This window comes from Varroa destructor, unplaced genomic scaffold, assembly GCF_002443255.2.
Source record: "Varroa destructor unplaced genomic scaffold, Vdes_3.0 BEIS01000005.1, whole genome shotgun sequence".
NCBI lineage: Eukaryota > Metazoa > Arthropoda > Arachnida > Mesostigmata > Varroidae > Varroa > Varroa destructor.
The window spans coordinates 27,611,727-27,636,925 of NW_019211458.1; the positions used below are offsets into that span (position 1 = coordinate 27,611,727).

At 42.7% G+C, this 25,199-nt stretch overlaps 1 protein-coding gene and 1 long non-coding RNA gene across 2 annotated transcripts in view; one reads left to right on the top strand and one right to left on the bottom strand.

Annotated features, from left to right (window-relative positions):
- Window positions 1–778: 778 nt before the first annotated feature.
- The window catches only part of LOC111251290 (protein amalgam-like), a 37,252-nt gene continuing 12,831 nt past the window's right edge, over window positions 779–25,199 (bottom strand). The window contains exons 2-10 of the mRNA XM_022807730.2: window positions 8,396–8,454; window positions 4,925–5,096; window positions 4,373–4,509; window positions 3,754–3,961; window positions 3,147–3,274; window positions 2,671–2,827; window positions 2,207–2,491; window positions 1,737–2,069; window positions 779–1,443 (exon numbers count right to left, since the gene is read on the bottom strand). Coding sequence (XP_022663465.1) covers window positions 1,313–1,443; window positions 1,737–2,069; window positions 2,207–2,491; window positions 2,671–2,827; window positions 3,147–3,274; window positions 3,754–3,961; window positions 4,373–4,509; window positions 4,925–5,096; window positions 8,396–8,454 — 1,610 coding nt within the window. The 3' untranslated portion in view covers window positions 779–1,312. The remainder of the gene's footprint in view (window positions 1,444–1,736; window positions 2,070–2,206; window positions 2,492–2,670; window positions 2,828–3,146; window positions 3,275–3,753; window positions 3,962–4,372; window positions 4,510–4,924; window positions 5,097–8,395; window positions 8,455–25,199) is intronic.
- The window catches only part of LOC147755493 (uncharacterized), a 28,183-nt gene continuing 21,781 nt past the window's right edge, over window positions 18,798–25,199 (top strand). The window contains exon 1 of the long non-coding RNA XR_015328766.1: window positions 18,798–18,911. This is a non-coding gene — a long non-coding RNA (uncharacterized LOC147755493). The remainder of the gene's footprint in view (window positions 18,912–25,199) is intronic.

Below are 25,199 nucleotides of genomic sequence, written 5' to 3' on the forward strand. Positions count from 1 at the left end.
ATCAGCTTAGATGCCTTTTACACTATGTGTAAATGTATTGCATTATGGAAAAACTTTTCTCTGCTAACTTAAATCGAACGATAATGCAATAATTCCAAGAAAATTATTATACTATCAAACAGTTGCTGCAGTTAACGTTTTGCTTGACGCCACGCAGCGCTCTTCTAGAGAATTGAGAGCCTGGTTCCATCTCTAGTAAAGCCAGCTTTGAGACAATTGGACCTCGATATGATCAACTGATTCTGTATATAAACGTTGGCCTTAAAAACTCTGTCCTATCTAAACTTATAATTTACCTGAGCTACTGACGACGTCACTGGCCCTGACAGACGCCCATTTGGGTTCCTCAAGTGTCGTACGTTGAAGCGCTTTCGTTTCGGTTATTTGGACAGGAAAGAAATTCTTCCAAACGGACATATTTCTAGGGGTGTTTAACGGGAATGCTAGTCATTGTCCCCTGGATGGACGCATATGGGCGTACTGCATTTTGCAACAAAAAATACAACAGTATTGGCCCGATCAAGTTAAGCACTTGTAAGTCACAGCACTTTTTAATAACACTTTAGCAAAATATAGATGAAAAGTAACGCTCATCTGGAACTTACCTGAATTTTAAAGCCGCTCACGAAATCGCTGTTTTCCAACAAATTTCAATAACAAAATTCATATATGTGACTCCTCTATGAAGCACTATTACGACTATAATCATATATTCCCTAACTATTATGCTATTCAACAATCTACAGTAAATAATTTTCGAGTAACATCGATTTCGCGTAATGGCCATTTATTACCGAAATAAACAACTTGTAAGGATTGTGTTTTTATTTATGGGTTATATATGTATCACTCGTATTGTGTATTGTACAAAACATACCATGTTCCTTTCCTCAACAAAGCGTCGTCGTCTTATCTAGTCTAGCTTCTTCGCGAGGAAAACTCATCCCCTTTTTCGTTATCATCACACCTACACTTGTCGTACGTCTAGTGTTAAGATCAGCTGTACGGAGGCTGTTATATACATGAAACTTCCGATCGTCACCAACGGAAGCATTACTTACATATTATTGTTGCCATCGTGTTTATTTGTCAACAGTTATTTACCAGCTATCATACAAGCCACTTCGCGTTGTATAACAATCTACCATACGTAGCTCTGTCACTATGGCGAGGGTGACACGGCTCAGCATTGTATAAGATTTAAGGCATTTACAAAACCCGCTGCGCCTAAGGATTTTTCCGTATCTCTATATACTATATACGTATCTATAGGAAATAGCAACACTGAGCCTTCATAATCAAGGATTATAGCCTATCTTATGCAAAAAATCGGCACAATTCCAAGTGCTGCCAGCTGTGTAAGGATAACAAGGAAGAGATTCAACATGGGGTCCTGTAGTCGTCCGTGTAGTACTTGAACAGCAGACGCGGAAGAAGATCCGTCTGGAATAGGGTATGATGAAATGTCAATATAGTGTTTACTTATAGAGAAAAAAACACACTGTATCTGATAAGCAGCAACGGGTATATAGTAGTCAATGTTTTTGAATAGCCAAGTTAGCTTACAACTCACTACAGAGCCCGCATCGGTGTCCATAACGTGATAACTATTGTCGGCGCAGAATTTCAAAATGTGATTCAGCAGTATACATCCATAGATTTGTTTCGGTACGGGCTTGCATGTTTCTGAAGCTCGGTTTTGAAGACAAATAGATCTAGCGATTTTAACCGCTTACCGCTACTCAGTCGATTTCCATACTTTCCACTGGGCTTCATCGTCTGACTTGCGCTGCCTTTGCCCTGCAGACGCCAGAAGCTGTTGGACAGGTTTCTGTTGTACGGACTGTGTTGTCGATTGATATCGTAGATATTGACAAATGGAGACTGAGCTTCGGTGGTCACTGACCAGTGGAGTAATGGCGTTGTGCTTTTTCGCCCTGGTTGAGCTGAGGTTGGCCGATGGGCTGGCGGACGTCGACTCGAGGCTGTCCCATGCTTACGAGAAGACTTTATTGGTCGAGATGTGCTTGTACTTGGTATTGTGGTCGGGCTTGGAGTGGACCGGCGCTCTGTTCACGAAGAAGACAAACGACTCGAGCAGCTTATTCGGCAAGCAAACTTAGAATACTTCAAGGTCGCATCTTTTTTGTTAAAGAAAGCATAACATGTAAAGGAGAACAGAAAGGTTTTTCAATAGAAACCGTACCAATTATTGTGATTTTAGCCTCGGTATGCCCTATACTATTTTGTGCAGTACAGCGGTACGTGCCAAAATCGCTTCCTTGGTTGACCCTCACTCGCAAACGCATGAACGTTTTAAGGTCGTCCTGGCTGTTTGATGTATGATATTTACTATCGGAACCGAGTCTTTGCCCCCGATGTAGCCAAAGATGTTCCGCTTTAGGGTATGCCTCGACGTGACACTCCACGATGACACTGTCTCCAAGAGACGCTTGAACAAGTTGCTGCGGCACGCGGATCAAAGGGGGAACTGAAATAAACGTATTGCAATTTACCATAACCTGAATGTTTGGTAAATTACAATGGAATTCTACTGACATGATTCACGTTCATTTGATAGCTACACTCTACCTTGCCTTACATCCTAGTGTTACCCTGTCGATTTCCAATAAATTTTCAACCATGCATCAAAAACCTAGCTTTACTTACAAATGACTTCAAGGTGAATGCGTCTGCTTATTGAAGAAGGCACCCCATTAGATGCAAGACAGATATAAATTCCCATTTCTTTTCGACTTACACCTCTTAGATGCAATTCGGGTCCCACATGGGTCGTAGCCCTATGGCGTCGTTCTATATTAAACACCTAAAAATTAAGCAAGTTTCTATAAGAGTCTATAAGATACTACAATCCGTATTGCTTCGTGCTTTCACCTGATATGTATCGTAAAGGTAAATAAATAAGATATTGTGTTAAGTCATGGTACGACAAGACGTCAGAGAGGTCTAGGGGAATACATTTTTTACATCGATCGGTAGCTGAGTGCGAGCTCTTTCACGAGTTAGTTCTCCCGAAAATTGTTTATACAATACGTGTCATGTGAACAGATACACAATGCGTCTGAAGGTCTTTCATGCGTTTTATGGCGCATGTGTTATTTCTACGAAGCAACAGCTCCACCTACCTGTGAATCTTCTCTTCGCCAGGTAATTTTCGGTTGAGGATTTCCTCCAGCATGACAACGCAAAACCGCGTTGTCATGTTCGCGCGTCGTCACATTATAGCCCGTGTTTTCTAAAAAGTAAGGTGCAACTAGAAACGCATTGAGGGACGAGTTTAGGATAGAGTTTCTATGACGTGTATTGCTTCTCCGTGTAGTAGCCGTAAACATGAACGAAACGATAGAACGAGTATTCAATATATTCGTGTCGGTGGCCAAAAGGTTATACATTTTAACTAACAATGATGCGACGACGAAAAAAATGTGTACGTCCTGTAGCTGTGTCAAACGCCTTTCGGATAGGACACAGTCGTTCGTAGCTAACTATGAAAATATATGGCTTCTGCTTCAGGTTTCACTTGATTCTTATTCATACTATGAAGAGATACACAATTGGACAACATTGTCCAAATAAATAGCTTAAATAATTGGTCTACATATTCAAATTGGAATAAAAGAAAAAAAAATGTGTAAATTTAGTGTGCCGATAGTATAACAGAAGAAACAGATGAACATATGTATCGCCATCGGAAAAAATGTATCTCTAGATCATAAAGTCAAACAAACTTACCGACAACGTTAAGAAATCCGACCTGGTTTCTCATCGGCCTCGTGTTTACCTGGCACATATAATAGCCAGAGTCCTCAGGCCGGACATCGGTGATTAGTAAGGAAAATTCACGATGCGCGAAATGATTTACTCTGACACGTTCCTGGTTGGCAATTACGTGTGTGTGAACCGCCAGCAGAGTTTGTTTGTCCACATTAAGCCAGGCGACCTATGCCGATTTCGAAATAATCAGTGTCAAATAAACATGGCGTTTTTCAATTTTCGTCTAGATAGAGGGATATATAGATAGGGGTCTTTTCCGATTAATAGACGTATACTAAAAATAAGGTTCTATAAATAAGAAAATAAGCTTAAAGAATAATACTAATAATTAGTATTAATATCGTGAGGTGAGCGTTTTAATGATTTTACATTAGTTATGACATACAATCAAGCGAAGTACGTAGTCGATCCAAACGTGATACTGTGTACGATTGTTTGTATAAATATGAAACAGCCTTGATACGAAGTGACGAGGCTCAGACTACACAAAATGATAACAGATTAACGATAGCCTAAGATATATATACATACATACATACATATAGATCTAATAACATCAAGCAAAATCTAAATGTACAGTATAATTTCCCAAATTGTCGATGACGCATTTCAACTCAGCGGTTTTGCCTGCTGCTACAGTGACGCTTGGTATGGGCTCAACGAAGTTCGGATCTTCCTGTTCCAATACGATCGGACGATACGGGTATTGTTCTTCTGTAATAATAAACATATCGTAAATGTATTTCGTCACTTTTCCCATAGCCCTGAACATGCCCTGGCCACAGTAAAATAGGAACTAACCCAACAATTCATGGGGAAATAGGAAATGTTTTAGACCAATTAATGGAGAGTGTGATTTTGTGCAAGTTAGGACATGACTATTTGAAGTTCGTATACAGGAAATATCTAGCTTAGGATTGTCATTGTATGCACGTACGTTATATCTATTTGTCACCGAGGAAAGGAGCGTGGAAAGCAACTACTGAGGAATACTGTCAAATTCTGCAACAATGTCTGGTAATCTTTCCCTTTTAATGTTTTTAGGTTTGAAATGACTCCATTGGAAATGATCGTACGCTTTTACTAGCTATTTTCTGCACTCAACATTTCTAATAGTACGTTCACTTACTGTGAAGCGTAGGTAATTCGTTGCTCGAGTCTTCTTCGTCGTACTCAAGGTAGTCGAGGTCGAGAGAGATATTTGGCCGGCGAGGTTCATCTTCCTCAAGTGAGCGATGCCGCCGCAATCGTCGATGTAATAAATGCGCGTCACGCTTCAAAGGAACATATCCATGTTTCGTCTGCGGATTACAGTAGAAAATTACTATGTATTAGTTTACTTTGCTAAGGCAGCACCGTTTCGATAATAGTACAAAACAATACAGTAATTTATACAGAACAAAATTCGTGTTATTTTTATTTTCTGACACGGCTCGAGGTCGACCACTTGGCGCTTTGTGAGAGCGCATAGCTTCGAATGAAGTAAATTACGGATGGAGGATCTTACCATCAAACATTTGTACTAGGCATTCCGAGTAGCATTTATATGAATATAATGAGACTCTGTAACTCTTCATGCAAAGCTTAGAGCCTGAGTATCCCTGTGCAGCTACAAGTATACTCTCTACCGTGACCTCAGTGCGGTGCCCTTGTGATGGCACAATCCCTATTACACTTCGAGACATGTGATGGTGGAGTAGGTTCGAAACCGGACGCAGACACAAGGTTTGCCTTGTGCTGGAAAGGACCAGCCGTCTGGAACCATGCTAAAGTAAGCCTAGTACATTTTTCAGCTTTCAATGCGATACAACATATATACGTATGCACAAAAATACACGGATGTGCTTTTTGTTTTCTTCTAGAGACTTTCACCCTAACAGTCACCGCCAGCCGTTTACGCTTCTGCGTAGCCGTCACATATTATAACTAGCTGAGTTCGTAACTAAGGGGACGACTATTGTTACAGGATTCTGGTGCTGGCAGAAATGGCACTATCCTTCGTAGATTTCGTCAATCGTTCATGAGTTAGCTTCACGGCATCTCTTTACGTTGTGCAAATAATCCTGCTTTCGATTGTATTGGCTAAACTATCTATTCGTTAGAAGATACATTGTGCTGGCAACGATAAGAACCCTGACATGCGTAGTAAGTCCGATCCAACTTACCATATGCGAAACGGTGCAAATCAGAAAGTTCCATTGATGTAAACATACTGTAAGTTCATCCATTGGGCTAATGTGTGGTGGACCTCGGAAAGTTTAAAACATAAAATCGAATGATAATTATAATTTTTTTTTCATACAACATCCTTGAGTATTCTACGCCTTAGCTCGTTGTTTTGTGTCAAATAATATTCATATGAAATTTACGTGTTTCAATGGTTTGTAAGTATGTCGCATATTTTTTGGGCTTAGGCAAGGATAGGGAATGAAGTATTTTTCTCCCTATTCAAGGATAGGGAATTACGTTATTTAAAGTTTAGTTACAAAGGTTGAAAAAGCACTGCACTTTTATAAGTTCTCTTGACGCAACTCTTGATGGACCGATTAAAGTGCACTTTGATCCCGTTAAAGAGCCTAACAAAATCACTGTAAGGCTCTTTAATGGGCTAGTACAAAGATATCACACAGGGATCCGATGTTTATTTCCTTAAATGAAGAAATGTCCATTTCTCAGGTAATTGAGATGATGCAATATGTGGAGTTGTCAATTCAGGAAAAAAAATTTTAAGTTTCCTAATTAATATTGCGCCTTTTGAACTCTTATTTTGAAGGCAAGCTTCTCATTACGTTTAATTGAAGCCCAGCAGGAAGGACTCAAGTATTAGGTCTCAGTGAATCAGTAGGGAGTACAAAGTCGTCCACATAGGCCACTCATTGTAGATTCCCTCAATTCGAAACCAACCTACGCTAGATATAATAATGGATATTATTCTAGGGACGTTTGTAACTTATCCACGTCCGCGGGGTGCGCATCTAGATTGTTCTCGAACATCGTTTTCAATGTTTCAGGACGATCAACAAATACCGATAAGCACGGTTTGAAATCGAAGTATGCCATACATGGAAAGGGTCAGTCGCGCAAGAAATGATCGCGAAACCAGGGTGCAAACTATGCAGTAGTAGTAATAATGTGTTTTACTTATTCTCATCCAGCTCCTTTTATGACTACGAAGCAACCCAATTAGGATATGAAGACGTATATTACCCTATAGATAAAAGCAAGTCTTCATGTTAGCACGGTTGCATCTGTAAGCTTATGCTTTCTTTCCTCAACCCTAAACGCACCGTGAATCAAATAGAAACGTGTGAAAATAGGTCGATCTTTCACAACTGTAACTATCAGGCCGCAGGCCAATCGAGATTAACATAGACAAGAATATTCGGTGCTGATCCGGTATGAATTATAAGTCAGCAACAACAAGCCGTGGTTAATCGTGCATAAGCCTCGACAATTTCGTCTTACGCTTTTTTTTTTTCTATTCAAAGAATAGTATTCATGCCCTTGGGATCACCCTGTCGTTACATTGATTAGAAATAACCTAAGAACCCACATTCTATGTATACAATTGCACTCAGTTAAGCCTGCACAAATGGCTGTCCATATTTATACGAATCTGAATTGGAAGAAGTAATCAGGTTCGTACTCCTTTTACTTCAAAGAGTATATATATGTATACAGTATTCAAGACAACGCAGAATTCTCGGCTGTGACAAGAGCGCAATGCAAACAAAAACACTATGCGATTCGGGTAAATGCCCTCACACCCTTAAGCCCAAACCGTCGGCTGACTTTAGACTGCAGTCGCTCTCCTAACACTTTGTCCTTTCACGGAACGCCCGTGCTCTGGTCTCAAAGGGGGCGGATTCCTGCTGAACCCAGATGACTTGCGAGGATGAAGTTATTATAAACCAGCTCCGCTTAGAGTTACTACGGCAGGCGTAATGAAGCTGGCAGCTGCTCTCTCCTCTGCGAGTCCAGTGGTCTATGTACAGCTTTTTCACCTTCTAAGTTTCTCTCCGTCTAGTCTAGAGCCATAGGCAATATCCCTTTGCCCCTACGAACCGTTGGACGTGAGAACGCAAATGTGATTCGAATTTGCTTCATTCTCAACCACCGTCAGACCACGCCACTTTTCCTCGTGGTCGGGGAGGGTGGCAGAAAGGGTCGCTTGCCAGCACAAAGTTTAAACTCTTCGAAATGGTCGGTCATAGAGCCAGTTATGTGATGGGGTAGGACAGTTAGAATCCGAGTGACTCCAGTAGGTAGCTGGGCTACCTATGTAAACCACGTTTAGCCACGTGCTTTTCATGACCGCCTTGCCTTTTGAACTTGACAAAGATGTAATCAGACTAACTGCACGTTACGATATACATAGTGACAGAGCTGTTTGGTGGCATGAGCTAGAAGAGTCAAGAAGTGTTTGAAAACCTTTGGTAACATTCAGATTAGGTGGCGTGTATTATTAAGCCTGTGTGGGATAATATGTGCGTTGTCATCGAGGTAAATCTATGAGGGGAAAAATCTTTTTTAGTTATATTAGAAGATAGGTGTACGTATAGAATAACTTAAAAGAGACAAAGACAGAATAGAATTATACCATTGGTGAACGAGGCCTTGCACCTGAACTCTGGATTCCGACGAATAAAATACACAGAGCTGAAAAGAAAAATAAATGTTTTAGTAGATCTAAACGTTGTATTAAATTTCAAAGTTAGACATATAATAAATATAGTGTGTATTGTTATATTTCATTTCGAAGATACACATTGTTTACTTATATTTCATGGAAATAGAATCAATGTCTTTTGACAGCTCTACAAGAAAAGCATGCCTGTTGTGCCGTGAATGGATAGACGCTACCCAGGAGAGGTTGAACGAAAACTAACAGATATAAACCTCGTTGATGCCTTTAAAAATGATAAGTTTTACTTGGTTGTCAGGCTTGAAATCCAGCCCGAGGAATAGCACGTTCACGATACGAAAATGCTATTCAATCAACGAGCGTTGGTCTTGACGGAACGCTCTAGAAAATTTGTCGCCTCTTACGGAAAAACAGTGAAAAAATATGTGAACGTATATTCCTGGTAAAGGATAGAACGTCTATGAATGTGAATGAAACTAATAATAGGACGCTTCCTATTCTATAGCAAAGTTCCGACAGCCGGGATCAGACCAGCGGCAATTTCACTGATCAGTGTTACGCCACTAACCGGTTGATGGCTTTACGCCCATATCATAGCCTTTTCAATGACCAATGAATGTTTCAAATTTGACGTCCGCTGCTCTCAAACATTTCTTCAGAGTGCTGGCTCATTTCAACACGAAACGAAGTGTGTCTACATCTGGCTTCAGGCTAAACGATCGAACCTATCCTTATGCTAATAGGGCAAACAAGTAATCAGTGCGCTATTACAGGGATCCGTTGACGGCCAATTAAGCTCGTGCAAGCTGTCTTTTGTTTGTCTGACTATGTACGCATGCTCACTCTGGATTCATCAGACCTTCACCATAAGGCAACACACACATGGACATTGTCTATGTTGGGGTTTAACTGCCACCATTTGCCTGATCGATCTCTTGAGAAACTTTGATCAAGCGCCCATGCTATTTTGTTGCCTTTACGCGTTTTGCGCCACCATAAACTTAATCCAGTAAGCCACCGTCAGGCGTCTCTCTCTCTCTCTCTCTCTCTCTCTCCCTCGCCCTCCCTCCCTCCCTCCCTCCCTTACCGTATCCCATCCGTCGGCTTTTCGCATTAGCCCATTTAAGTAGAGTCTTGAACAAGCGCAGGACGGGATGGTTGTAACGGAAGTAATGTATTAGTAGTAAAAACTTCGCAATCCACTGAAATGGGTAAAAAACGAACGCTTAAAACCTTTTAGCGTTAGATAGGCAGACAGAGTCGCGATCGTAGGATCTGTTTTAAATTCTGAATGGATTTGCTATTGGACACACGCTACATGTGGGTTTTGTGACTGCACCATGGTATAGGGTCTCTGTAATATCAGCGTCATCATATAGAGTAGAAATAGCCAACAGTTAAGTCTTCGACGATCGAAACGGATATAGGTTCAATATCGAATCATCGCTTGGTTCGCAACCGCTAACTGTTGGTCGGTTTCGTATTGAAGATGACTAAAAATGATGATGAATGCCGCAGATACCTCTCGTACAGAGGATACGATCATTGCTTCGACGTGTCTTCAAACAAATCGCGCCAATGGAGAGAACGCTAAAAGAAGTCGGGAACCAAGCAATATAGAGATGAAATCAAATGTGAGATATCGAACCAGCTTAGAGACTGTGTCTAGATATGAGTTTACCTGAAGGCAGCCTACTGCTATAATAAATGCAAAAGAGATGCAAGCGACTATAAACAGTTATCTATCTAATAGATGCCCCTACACACGCGGTGTGCGCAATTATAAAATTCTTATTTATTTGAAGATCTTAACGTGTTTGCCATGTACTCAATCGATTCGATTATGAAATAAAATCTCACAGTATAAAAAGTTACGCAAAGATTCTTCTATTAAATCTATATCCATACACACCTATTAATCAACGTCTTCTATTTACTAAGCTTCGCGCAGTGTGAAATAATACGTTACCTATGTACTAGTTCAATTTTAATGTTTGCAGATCAACTTCGAAATTAATAACCGTCTTAATAGTTAAATCGTATGACACATTTACCTCGTTGGGATATTAAACTTCAATTTGAATGCTTACACGGTCATCCACTTTCGATCAACTTCTCCATCTGCCTCCCCATCTTCTTTTTACCTCCAACAATTTGATTCTTGAATCCCCACATCGTCGACAGTTCCCCACGCTGAGCTAGGCCCCGCTCACAATAAATCGCTCCTAAATTGCTTTTGCGTTGTTTCGACTAGCTAAATGACCGAAAGCTGATCACGTCAATATGCTTGTGCTTCATTTCGGTCCTTATTGGGCATTGGAGAGCCCATCTTCATTCGAACTCTTTTTCAAACCTTCTCCGCTGCTACCGCGGCCACCGTTGCGTCCACCAATACGCTTCATAGTACAGCCTGGGCAAGTCCCGAGTTAACCTCTTCCTCACGTACGTAGCTCATGCAGGGTTCCACTGCAGGTGCGAAGGCCGGATGGTTCAGCGTGCAAGAAAGCAAGCCCTGCTTTTCGGTCTCGATCTGCTTCGACTTGACCATCATCGCGTTTCGTCATCTCCCTCCTCCCTAGGCCCTGTCTTTTTCATTCAGCAGAAATTTTCCTCGGAGGAAAGAGCTATAAGGGATAAGGATATGGAGGGAGACGAAGAAGAACACCAACGACAGCTGGTTAGTTGTAGCCACGGTGTTAGTGGAAGGCAGTCATCGTGGAACGGGCCAGACGCCACGAAAGGTTTTCTATCTCTCTTCGTTGCTCAAAACCCTTGAGTGCTTCTGTTTCGTTGCTGTTGTTATCGTCGGCGTCGTGTTTTTCTTATTCCGGCGCTAGCGCTTTTTCGTCCGTTTTTCTCTTGTCATCCTATTCTATGTATCCTGGCATAAGAATGGATAAAACTCATTCCTTCCTATACTTATTTATCGCAGACTTATGCTAAAACTGTAGCGGTTGGTGGTCTATAGGGAAATCATTTAGTCTTTTTCCCCACACAAATACACAGCGTGGAAGAAAGACACAGGGAGGGAAAGAGAACGAAAAGAAGAGAATCAAGAAAAGTTAGAAGTTTACTAAAGCAGTCCTTCTTTCTTCACACTCCAGTCATTCGACTATTCCACTGCCGCCGGTGTAAAGTCCCATTTCTACTATTACACTCGCACGGGGATTCTGCTCCGCCACTCCGCGGCCAGCTCTCTCTCACGATCCTAGTTCGCGCTATGGTGCGCCCAGCTTCATCCCTGTATAGGCATAACTTCTCCTTGATTCCCGCACCTCCAATGGTGCGTTTCTTCTATCTTTATTTGCGTTCCTTACCATAATGCCATCTGTGTTGGCTTCCTTATTCGTTCATTTAGCCGACAGCTCCTACTACTCAACGGTTTTACCTCGTCTGAACCCCTGCCTCTTCCTTTCCTCTTTGTCTAACCTTTAGTCGTAAATGAAAGCCGGCACTGAGTTCGTCATTTTGGGACTAGCCGAGTGCCGCCTCGAGTTCCTGGATGTCGGCGCCAGCATCCTGCATTCTGATGCCTCCCTTCTTACCCGAAGCCTAGCTCACAAGTATTGCGTGAGTGCCGCCCACTGACCCCATATCGCTTGGCGCTAGGGCTCGGTCGATCCCCAGTAAGCATCCCAATTCGTCGTCTTCCCGGAAAGAAACAAACCATTTCGTCGCCTATTACTTTTCTACTCCTCTTTCATCGCCAGTTCTGTCTATTTTTTTTTTTCGGAAATTGCTGCGTCTCGACCCAAAGGCCTTTTCTATATTGAGATGGGTCTTCCGCGAGGATCACGCAGCGTGCGTTGCGCAGTCCTATCGCGCACAACACATCGAGTAAGGCACTGCACGCGATAAAAATTCACAATGATCTACCTGTATATGTTATAAAGTCGAGCAATAGAAATCTAAGTATAATGCACATTGTACCTGTCTGAGAGGAATGTCTGTAAGGGCTTAGGGAACAAGTATTTATCTTGCCGTCGGTGGCTGTCAGCAAGGCGCATTAAAAGCCATGATATCAACGTATGCTTGACGACGAAGGGTACGGAGGACTCTTCCGACACTTTAAGTAGCTCGAGTCAAATTGAATGCCTAAAAGCAGAAAATTACTCCCCCTATATGAGTTTGTACTATTCGCACGTTTTAGCATGTAGCCCCGGGACACGCTGTAAGATGTTCCCTATGAATGAAAAAATGTATGCCTTTTAGATGGCTCGTCGTGATTAGCTTAATTCACTTTGTTAGTAACCGAAACTAAGCGAGATTTCGCCGTTCACGCTGTTTAGTATTAGAGCAAATAAACACTGCCGAGTGCTAGCGCGGTGAGACCTATTGCATGCTTAAAATTCAAGTAGATATTGATTTTGAACACGGCTGATCCGACTGGACGCAGATCGAGAACGAATGTAGTTCTTTTCTCCGACTCACTCACTAGTACTATGTACACATATGTATATCGCGTTACCTACGATTTAGCGTTACTGCGACCAACCTCATCAGGAATGCTGGGTAAATTCAGAGACGTCCGTATGCCAGTTGTCGTTTCCGTTTTTCTCATTGTTGATTTGATACAACTATACTGATATTAATCATCAATGAAGACCCGGGTCCACACTAGCCGGAAGCCAAAAGCACTAAAATGAATATAAGCTCCGTAGAATTTAAACGCCATTTGATAGTCTTCATGATATGTCGTAAATTATTTCGTCGGAATTTGAAGCGTAGAGAAGCCCTAATTTGGTACACTATGCTGCATATTTTGTAAATTACTACTACTATTTGCACTATAAGTATCGAGGAACAAGGCGTAATTCGAATATCCAGTCGCCCCGCCGCTACGCACGGGGTCCTTATGCACACTCGAATCCACTCTATTGATATCACAAGCAACAGCGATTTCTAAGAGCCGCTTACGTTCTGTATCGGCAGTACAACGCCGCTGGCCCTGCCTGATCTCAAAAGGCTTTGAGCTATGGCCCAACTGGCCGTAAAACTTTCCCTCCTCTCCTATTTCGTTAAAGTGGACGCGTAGATTGTAGATAATAACTACACATGAATTATCGTCCTACCTTGGCAAATTAGACTCGATAATGACCAATCATATAATATAATTGCAATAGAGTCAGAGTTAGACCGAAAATCGTTCCTCTGAGACCGATAACGTTCGGTTTGAAAATGAAGAGATGTCATTGTAACTCGCCAAAGCCTACCACGGCCTTTGGCTCGTAGATTCTACTTGTTTTTAATTTTAAGCAATAGTCTTGACATAGCTGTCTTGTCCGAGGTAGGATCAACGATTCAACGTATACTATTAACGTATTCTACGAGCGACCCAGCAGTATTCACTGTGCCGTATGAACGTTCAGCTTCATGGAAACCTACATACTTGAGCTGGAACTCAAGCGTTACGCTGAACTGAAGTTAAATGAGCTCAAAATCTCCTAACTTATAACGAGAACAATAAAGATTATTCGATTCCACAGAAACGTTCAAAAAAAAATACCCAAAGGAAAAAAAAAATTCTCCTTCCATTTATATTACACTTGATATTATTGTGTAATGTGAATGTGTGTGTGTGTGTGTGTGTGTGTGTGTGTGTGTGTGTGTGTGTGTGTGTGTGTGTGTGTATAGTCTATATTTTATTTACTATGCAAAAAGGCAAGTCACTATCACTCTTCATGTGTATTCACCACGGAATGATGTACCACTTCACAGGGTTCCTCTTATACACCAGACAAATTACGTTCAATGCGATTTGCATTAATAAAATGTACCAGACGCTCACCTCGATCAACTTAACTTGCAATCATCCGCACTCATCTCCATATAGAAGCTACTTCGAGATTTAAAAAAATTTCCGAGTGAAATATCTGTATTTCTAAATGCCTGCCATCGAAGACAAAAGCGTGACTCTTTAATATTATATATGTTCTTGGTTTAGATACATACAGCCGCTGTTAATGTGCAGCTGGAAGACGTAGAAAAGCTTCTCGTTTCATTGCTAAACAGCTATCTTGACACAGGAATGCTCTGTGCGGAAAGACCGTACAGGATCCTCGCTGATGGATGGAACGAGACGATATGATCCACTAATGAAATTTAGTTTAAACCGTTATGTTCTTGTCAGACGAACGAGTACAAGTGGAAGTCCTGGTTTATCGTGCCCACAGCTCTGGGATTTGTTCAAATATGAGTGAGCAGCGCCATTTATTGCAAGTGACCACGTTTGAAAGAAAGTTACATGATAGCAGAGCTCGGTCACACCATGCGCGTGGTAAACAGCCCAGACGTACATACCATATTAACCTTACTTACAGAATGCAGCTTGCTACTATTAGGAGAAAAATGAGTTCTGATGCATCTTTCTGACTTTAATACCTTTTCGCAGCAGAAACATCACTCGTCCAATTTAGATTAATGTTGACAACACGAGCTGTATGTTCATGACAAGAGAGATTTGAGCCAAAAGGTACGGTATTATTGTTTTTAAGTATTCGTTTTACCGTGCCTTGAAGACCTATTTAAGCTAGGCTCGTATATATATTTTCGTTTTTTGCTGGTGGCAGCCTACCACTGTACAGAGAAACTCGTCAATTTAAGTCTGAATACACTGTTCGAAAATACAAAGTTACGCTTAATATACCGTGAAGTTCCGTAGGCGACAATTTCGAAATGTATCCACTAATACAAGGTTCAGTAGATATATCAAGTATGCAACGTTGGGTCCGACCCGAATTTACTAAATAACGCTGTTATATCACAGCAAACGCTTTCGTTTCGACTTGTCATTGCCAGAAACGCCAACTCTGTCTAAGACAAGGGTATTTAGAGCTGAACAATGCACAGCATAACTCCGACATTACCATAATCATGTATTTTCGCATACAAAATCGTTTGACGTGACTGCATTACGTATGACCAACTCTGATTGAAACACAATAAGCTTTGTCGGGCGCCATTGTGCCAGCATACCCTGATAGCAGCATTCGTTGTCAAATCGTTTAACACCTTCGACCCAAATTAACCCACTCCTTTGTTATTCCCAACAGTCTCAACCCGCTGTCGGCAACCGGACTTTGTAATTGCCGACGGTTACACAACGCTATTGAGTGCCATCTGCAGCCTGGGCACTCTCCTATATTGTGGTACCAAAACATGGACCACGCTCCTGTTAGGACCTGTATGGACATATTGATCACGATATACCAGCAGCAACTGTTTAGAACAAGTCTCAACAGGAAATATTAGGAAATGCCTGGTAGTCAGGGCGTCAAAAAGAGCGGGGTCCCCCCCCCCCCCCCCCGGGCCCATGATCTGTCGAATTGTTTGCAATGCAGTCGGTGCAGTCGCTGTGGTAGTGGAGGTGATAGCGGTGCCAACAAGTAGCAGCGGCCACCTCAGTTACGGACTTGGGCTTGCTTATCTATTATGATGATGGTGTCGTATATAACACACCGCTTGTTGTATCTATTTACCCCATCCTTTTCCCTGAACTCTTTACCTATCGCTCTTCTGTGCCCAGCGATTTGCCATTGCTCAACGTAAAAAGCACCAACGGCCATAACTACCGAAACCATAAGTATCTCAGAGTGAAAGCTTTTTCGAGGCTAGTTTCTTTTCTTTTTGCTACTGAAAGCCACTCGGTGAAGCAACGAAGAAAAGGAAAGGCATCTAGAACGGGCTAGGAATCAAGTTATAGTACGCTAGCAGCCTTCTCTCTAAGATCTAGGAAAGCGAAAGGCCCCTTGACAGAGCATGTGGCCATGAATGATCTAGTCCTAAATCAGGTTACTGCCAGACCAGGTCGTATTGCAATAACTGCGATCGGTTGGTATCCATAGTTGCGTCCCAAGACACTTCAGCTAAACGTCCAAGATGACACCTTCCTAGGCGGAAAACAGAAGAACTTGTCCACTGAGCAGCAACAAAGATGTACGATCATCTAAAGATAAGACACACCCGTCCGTCGCTCAAGATGACACTTCATAGAAGATTTGCTGATCTCTGTGGTTAGCTCAATCTGTTGGGTCGCTCTACAAGCCCAGGCATCTACAAGGGATAATTTTTGCTCACGTTTATATAGTTCCATATATGAAAATGGATTCATAGGCTATTTCAAGTCGATTACGCAGTTTCAATTTCGATTATTAAATTGGCAAGCTTCATCAACAAGAAAGCAGACTAATTTTTCTAATTAGTTCAGTGTCTAATTTTAAAAACATTCGAAATTACTATACAAAATTTAACCGCTATTTATAACGATAAAGGCTAAAACGCATCAGGTACTTACACTGAATGCTTTCGAATCGGCCTGAATAGCTGTCAAACGAAATTCGCATTGGGTGGGCTTACCTCTACTTAACCAGGCTAACATGCGTCTTCGACATTTGATTGAGTCCTCACGTAATTGTACCTTACAACTGAATTGAATATCCTTTAATCTTCGTAACAAACATCACATATATATATATATATATATATGCGTGCTAGGTTTAAATTATGTGGAAATTAGCTGGCCACTGAATGATGAAACCTAATCAACGAGCAGAATCCAAACTTAGCCATTATATCGCTGATTTCCTTGGCCTACAATGAAATAGCCTAAAGCCTTCCCTCCTTAAATATTCTTTGTCGATAGGGGCAGGTAATACGTGTGCATCTAGCATACCTAGTGATCATCTTCGCTAGATAGCCATTCGCGTTTGACCTCTTGTGCAACCTATTCTAGCATGTTATGATGCAATGTTCATACATTGTATCTTATGCAACGCAACCATAAGCAATGGGAGCAAAACAAGGTCTCAGAAAACGAGAAAAACATCGACGCCATTGACCAGGCGGTAACTTCGTGATGCTCCCGTCTCTCCTTTATATAAACTGGTACTTTCACGTTCCTTCGGTACATAGTAAGAACGAATAAACAGTTGTACTCTTCTCCGTTTCTCTGCGACGTCAACAAGCAACACTGTAAGGCAATTGAAGAGTCCTCGTCAGTAGTTGATAGACAAACTTCCCATCCGCTTACCGGCAATGGTTACGGATTGGACGGCTCAACAGCCGCCAAGCTAGGGTCGCTATAAGGACACAGAGCTAAGGGAAAGGCATGAAGGTGGGTATAATATTAGACGAAAGTGAGGCTATACCTAGGAGACCTTGTGGAGTCGCACCAGACGGAATGGTCCGGCGCATCACAAGCTTTGATGTGGGCCTTGACGGGAGGCTCTCCCGGCACAATCATGCGCAGCAGGTTATATGGATATAGACATAATGCAGTTCTATGGATGGCGCGGTGTCGGCCAAAGGGGCAGACACAAATAAGGGATGGTGAACAGTGTGTGAACCCTACAATAAAGACAGGTCAGTCGGATAGATAGTAGCAGTTGTTATGTCGTGAGAAGAATGGGCATGATGATTCTGCTGGTCTGGGCGGATGGGGTAAAACCCCTCGGGGAGAGTGGTAAAGGTCTAGGTGGGATCGCTGCACAGAAAAGACGTAATACCCTATCTGTATGCTCGAACGATGCCACGGTACCGCTGCTTCCGCTAGCCCACTATTTTCAATAGCGGCGTGGTATAAAAGCAAATGTTGCTTAGAGGTAAGAGTAGTACTATGGAAACTGTAGGAATAATTTAGCGTCTGGATAACACAGCCTTTCTCCACGGGTAATACCACTTAGGCACGGCTACATAGCCTTAATGATCATTGATTTGGTGCAGACGTCCAATACAAGGAAAAACAATATGAAGTTAAAAATTGGTATCTGAAATTTCGACGAGATTCAAGCAAATCACGCTTAAATATAGTCGAATGATTAGCAAGCACCTTAGGCGTGAGTTCACGTTCTTTAGGTTTCGCTTAACCACCTACAGCGTACAGCTCCATTAGGTGTGCTTTATGCGTTTGAGACAGATATTTTCTTAGGTATGATTAGAGTTTTCTAATAAACATGCAAAATATTTTATTCCTTTAACTAATCCCATTCCATATACGGTACTTCTTGTTTTTTATTTTAATCATTTTTCAGAATACTTAGTTCTACTTATTCTTCTCTCAGTTCGCAAGCTTTTCGAAATAGTTCAGTCGTTTTCGATACATATGTCTCATATATATTGAGCGGATGCTGAGAATCATAGTAAAATTATTATACAGGGAACGTGTGTAATTTGCGTAACGTTAGTTCTTCCCTCACACGTAGCGAGAACGTGTTGTGGTTTAGAGACCGCAAAACCCAACACGTCATCAATCCGCTTCACGTTAGTCGGCAGGTGCCGATAAGTTGGCATGCACCGAACGTCACGTCTACTACCTAACACATTCTGAAAATGTACGGGCGACGGCAGGTAAACAGATAAAGCTGGTAGCTACGCCACAAGGCGATGTGTGTTCCGATTTATAGTGTTCGGTATATGTATATATACTGAAGATGCTGATACGTAAGTGATAACCTTACGCCGCTGGTGAAACGAGGTAATGGCATGTTAGTTACCGTGCGCAGCGAGTCGTTTCCTTTTTCCTTACTTGCTCTTTCTTCCTGCCTTGTTTATGGATGTGAAAGCGCGTTGCACGATCCATCTCCAGTGTCTGTTCCCCCGTCCTCCCTTCCCCAGCGTACAATAGCATGGGCAGCCTGCCGCAGTATCAGCGGTAGCCTTTAATGTAAATGTGGAAGCCATCTTACCACAGCCCCTAACGCCAAGCTTGCTTGCCATTCCGATCTCTGGCCGCTCTGTTGCCGAAGGCAGAAACCAACGGATGGCCACTGTTTACCGGAGTCTCACCGTTGCCGCCCTGCATAGAGTACCACACCCTGGATTTCCACTGGTGCTAGACTTGCTCTACTGCCGTTGTATCGTACGCGAGACTGGATGCTCCCGGATCGGACGGGGGCGCCTGATGTTCATTCACTCCCGTCGCTCCTAACCAAATTGTGCCAAAGCTCCTCCGTTATTCCCGATTTTCTTTTCCTACCGCAGGACTCGCCAGCCTGCAAAAGCTGCGATGTAGATGTCGGTGCATGCTGCCATTATACTGGACACATGTTTGCCTGTAGGTCTTTCAGCCAGTCCATGTTTATGTGCTTGCGTGATTCTGTTTAAATGCAATGAAAAGTTGCACTGTGATCTCGAACTGATTCTTGGCCGGTTCCCCCTGTGGGCGTCTTTGGACCTACTACAATAGCTGGTCAAGGCTCGCAGCTGTAGGCGGTGGCAAAACGAGGGTGTCTCGCAAATAAAGCATCTCAATCTCAGCAGGGCTAGCAAACGCTGCGTTGGCTAATACAGATAGGACAAGTGTAAACCACGTGTAGACAGGGCTTATGGACAACGAACAGATTTGTATCGGACGAGTTATTCTCGGCTGTTTTCGATCAAATTATGCTGCTAGCGGCCCATACTATCATAGCGGGGCTAAATAATCATTTCTCCATTGGAATTACGCAGCATAACAAAAATGATTCCGGGCAAATAAAACTGGTTGTCCAGAGGCCTAGGCCTTTACGTGGTGTTATGCAAAAAATAGCGATAGTGACTGAGTGTTAATAACTTACGTTTATTTTGAGAAGTACGAATTGAATACTGAAAAGCTTAAGAGCCCGACCAGCTCGTTGTTCTATAACACTATAAACGATGTTTCATTGTGACGGAGAGGACCTGGGTTTATACCGTCTATGACATAGCCCTCTCTACTATAATTCATACATAAAATCGAACGACAAATACGAAATAAGTACTCTTAACGGGGTCTTTCAGTCGTAGACAAGTCTGTCTGTGAAAGTCTTTATTGAGACGATTGGACGACAGCTATAACTTTATAGGACAATCACAAACAAGTCGAACTTCGTGTGAATTTTTCGGACATATAAGATGTCCCTATACAGCATCGTGTCGTATACAGCACACAATGGAGCGTACGTTGGCTGAAACGCCCGAGCATCATTAACTGTTCATCTGTGGACTATAAGAGAGTGCCAGGTACATTGTTCCGTATCAAATGGTACTTTCCATTGATTTCAAACGATTGTTTTCGTTCCGATCAGCGTCACTGCTGTATGATGCCAGTGATGATGGATAGCGCCACGGCGGCACCTCGAAAAACTCGAAAGCATTTCCCTGTTTGCCGGTATTGTGGAAAATTCACGAAGCATTTGAACGCGGACGCCGCTGCTCCGAACTTGAGCGGTAGCTTCGATCTACATCGGCAATCTACATCAAATGGCTGTCAGGCAGTTTTTTTTTTTATTTCATTTCAATTCAGATCAACCTTACAGACTCTAAGGATGTAATGTTCTGTATGATTCTGAAAGAATGGCTTAGGCGTGAAAATCATGAGTACGTTAAAGCGTACGGAATGGTCTTCATCCAGATGTTGACATACACGTGCTATATCTACTTGTTTTCATCTATGTCAAGAAGAAGTAGCCGATAGTGAACGTCGGTCGTCTGCACAACAAATGGGCCCTGTCAAGTGATGATATGCTCTGAAGGGAGCCAATCGTGAAGACTGCCATTAGTGCGATTTCTTAAAAGTCTATAATAGTAAATGCATATTATAATGGAACGGCAGAACTGCTAAAGCTTCGATAATTAAGTCAGGATAGAGTGAAAACTGAAGATTGTGTCCGGCTGAAAGGTAAAAATCGATTGCCGTCGACATATATGACATGGCATGGCGTATGTGATATAAAAAAAATAACTCCTCACATGGATAACTCTATGTGTAACACAGCCACTGTAACATCAATTTGGGTTAATAGCAGAAATATCTCTAGGTTATTATTATTTTTTAAAATGGCACATGTTGTGACTGTGGTCGCCCTCTTCCAATGAGTTTTTAACCTGATTGGTCAACTTATGGATCGAAATCAGTGAACTCAAACCGATCTGCTTTCAGCAATAAAATGCACCTCGAACTCAAATAACACGACTTCGAATTCCAAACTCCCAGGGTCATCGTCAACTTGACCCTTGATCGCTAACTTAGAAACAATCTCACAGTTATTTCAATACAAACAGACTGGCACCGTATTAGGGACGAAAAAAAACAACCCTTTGAGCCTGACGCTGACAAGGTTCAATTTTAGCAGCATGGCTCGATTTGATAATTAGCTGTGATTCGCAAAAAGTATTTACTGATGATTTTTTTAGCATCCGTTCGTCGACTCGTTTTTATCAGCTTGTATAATACACTGCGTATTAGTAACTGTAACTTAAAATCGACCCAGCGCAACCTATTAATGATCCGAGTGGTTTATCTAAGTCGCCCCTTTTCTACCTCTCCACCAACTGGGGCATTGTTCGCTTCTCTCCCCACAGGTATCTCTTAGTCCGGGCAATAGCAACCCGTTTTGCCTGCTTCTAGTCAGCTGTCGTTCGGCTTGATTTTTAGGAGGCGCTGGAGGGGGAAACTATGCGGAAATCCACACAGATACGGAGGCCTTTGGAGCTGTCCTACCAGGTCACCGCTAGCCACCCTCAAGCGACGCTGGTGCGGCCAATACCGCAATTGACGCCAACACTACTGTCAGGACATACACCCACAATAGAACTAGTCGGCAGAAACCTCTATCTCTCTGTTTCTATAAGAGGTCAAAGACACCGTGGTAGCCCTGTACTTGCCCTAACTGTCCAATAGCGTCGAAGCTACTAGTCTGACACTGTACAGTTTTGTAACTTGCCGTTGTCTGGTCCTCGTCCACATACGAATGCGTGAGAGGCCACTGGACTTCTAACGCCATGGCCAGTTTTAGTAGACAATAGCAGACGATTGCCCCGCTGGCCTTTTGCCACAGCGGGTTTTCCCGCTCCTGCTGCTCTGGCTCCTTTGGTTTTAATTTAGTCTGAAAGGACTGTGCGTTCTTCACTAGTGCCTGCTCTGCCCCCGTTTGAGACGAGGAGACCAGCATGGAGCAGCGCGGTCCCTTTTTCACCAGTCCTCACAAACCTGCTCTTTTTCGCCTTCTCTTTCCCGCTCACTTCTCTCAGCTCCGTTCTCTCAGTCTGTTTCCCTCTTTCGATGAGACTGATACTAATGGAAGGGACATAGCTTGGCGGGAGGTCGACCGTGGCAGACACTTCTGAAGAAGAAAGGCTTGGCCAGCACGCATGGCAACAGTGGTTCGTAGCCTTGTGGTCGACATTGATAGGTCCTTTTTCCTCGCCCGACAAGACAGAGCGAAGCGCGACGCGGTTGTGTAATTTGCAGCTGCGGCTTCTCCGGTAAAAATAATTGAATGAGAGTCATGAACATGGCTTGGGAAAAACTGGCCTCTCGTTTGTACGCAACCACTACAGCACATGGACTGGGAGCGAGCTGATTTGTACCCAGTTGCATTTACGAAACATAGGCCATTCACTCTAACGATGTATGTAGTGCGTGTAACGAGTTAATAGGGAAAAGGAAAAAGGACGACTTCGAAAAGTACTTAGGGACAATTCATCCGGTAAATTTTGAAGATTTGTCGATTTCTCTTCAAAAGTTCATTACTGGAACGTGTGAAGTGTACGTCTACTTGAAGTAGCGTATTTAGCGTTCAGTTAGACAATGGTCGCATTAAGTGTGACAGGGTGTAAGATTGTTCTCTCAAGTGAACAGATAGTCTGTTCAATGATGATGATAATTGCGTGCCTCGGGCAGCTCCAGTGTCCCGTACGATGTACTCCTAATTTAATGAACTCAGGCTAGCTGCGGAAGCATTTTTTTTATTTTATATAGGTCCTATAGGTTTATATATATTTTATATAGGTCCTCTCAGCTGATAGAGACTATCAGCTGAGAGGACCTATATAAAGTATGTTGTTCTATTTCGAAAGCGTTGCAATCGACGTCGAACCATCATCAGGATGGGTTGCTCTGACAGCTAGATGTAAAACATTCAATCTTTCGCACCTTTCAACTAAATGAAAGCAGACTGAAACTCTCCGACAGCAGCGCTTTGGCTGCATCTTGTCCTGTCATTTGTTCGCTTTGCCATTATTTAATTAGGACTTGATTGGCAGCTCCAGGAGCAACAGGCACCGCAATCATCCTTACTCGAAACCGGGTCACCATTTCAATACTGTCCTTCACCATCTCCATTTTGGGTGCTGACCGCAGTTGTCAGTGGCAAACGGAGATCTATTTTCTAAAAGGTCACATATTCCGTGCATGGTGTCTAGGTTACACCCACAAACAATGAAGCTAATAAATGCTCCCTACAGCGTTTCATTAACGTGACCACAACAATGACCAGAGATGACGTGCTGCTTTGCAGCGCAAGCTTCTAGCTGACAATCTTGACTCTTGGAGGCGTCCAGCAAACGCTAATCGGAAGCAAAGAGGAGATGAAAGGCGGACTTCATGAACTACAGAAGGGCTGACAAAAGTGTATATACGTGTATTGCTGTGTAAGTTGTGCAAATGGGATCTCTTTGACCCGGTTAGAATTCCACTCACTGACCTACGGTCTAATTTAGCTAAGTAAACAAAGATAATTGCTCTGATAAAACGACACAGTATTTCACAATGCACACACAATAATAACTACGACGTCAAAAAAAAAAATTAATATTAACTGTATAGAAGGATAGATAGAGTTCAGTTAGCAAGTACGTGTTTAGAGTGATAGAACTACAACTTCGTTCCTTCATCAGATTTATTGCATACAAGATACATTGCATATAAGATACATGGCCATTAGTAGTCTCTACATCGGTCTGAATAATAACATTGATGATCGCCATAAGAAGTCGATCATTCAACTACTATAATGCACTTCTAAAATTGATATATAAAAGGCCCAATGTCATTTTCATAGTTAGTCTAGGCTACGGGCGAAGGGAAGAACAGGACAACCTAATCGACTTAAACTGTACGATAATATATTTATTATATCGTTCCGCGACCGCTTTTCGGGATCTCCGGCTCTACGCGGTCAGTAAAAGTCGGTCTCTTGTGGCGCGAACTTAGTTTTCTGCAACGTCCCCTCAGCCAACAGAGCACACAAGTTTCGTTGAAAAGGTCCACGTCGCGCAGAGTCGAGACTGAAACATCTTGTTGACATACAAGTAGTAGTATAGTGGTACTAAGCGAGAGAACAGGGGGAAAGTTGAGCGGTCCGTGGACATCCGGTACAGGAAAGGATTTTGTCTGGTAGGACAACAGCAGCTTAAGCTGATCGAAAAGCAGAAGACAGACTGATACCGTTCACGGGCCCGTTGCAGTTGCAAACGTCTTCTGAACGTGCGTTCGAGAGTCGAACATTGCACGCTGCCGAAGGCGGTCAAAGGAAATGATGCTGCTGATACATGGAGGCATGCGAAGCATCCCCCTCTAGCTGGAGAGTCCTAGAGGCCAAGGAGAGCAAAGGCTCTAGAAGGGCTGAAAATGGCTTGTCTCCGAAGCCGGGCCAAAGTGGAACCAAGTCAAGGGGATCTGGGCCGAGACAATACGGCTTGCAGTTTCTCGACCAGGATGAGTTTTCGCAGTGATTGAGCTGATCAAGAATGTATGAACACTTTTATTGGGCATCCCACCCCTCCTTCCTACCACATGCTCTGCCAGCCCACAAAACAAGGCCTTGCGCATGCTTCGTGTGGCGAAGTGCGCTCGAACTCGTTTGAAGTATCCGTTTTCCCGTCTTCATAGTGGTGAATTTCGAACATCCTGCGTAGACAACAAACTTATTTGCCGACATCCCGTTACGACGGATGAATAGTAGTAGAGAATGACCTTACAATGATCCTGGGATTACAAAGAAAACTAGATGATGTCAAGTAT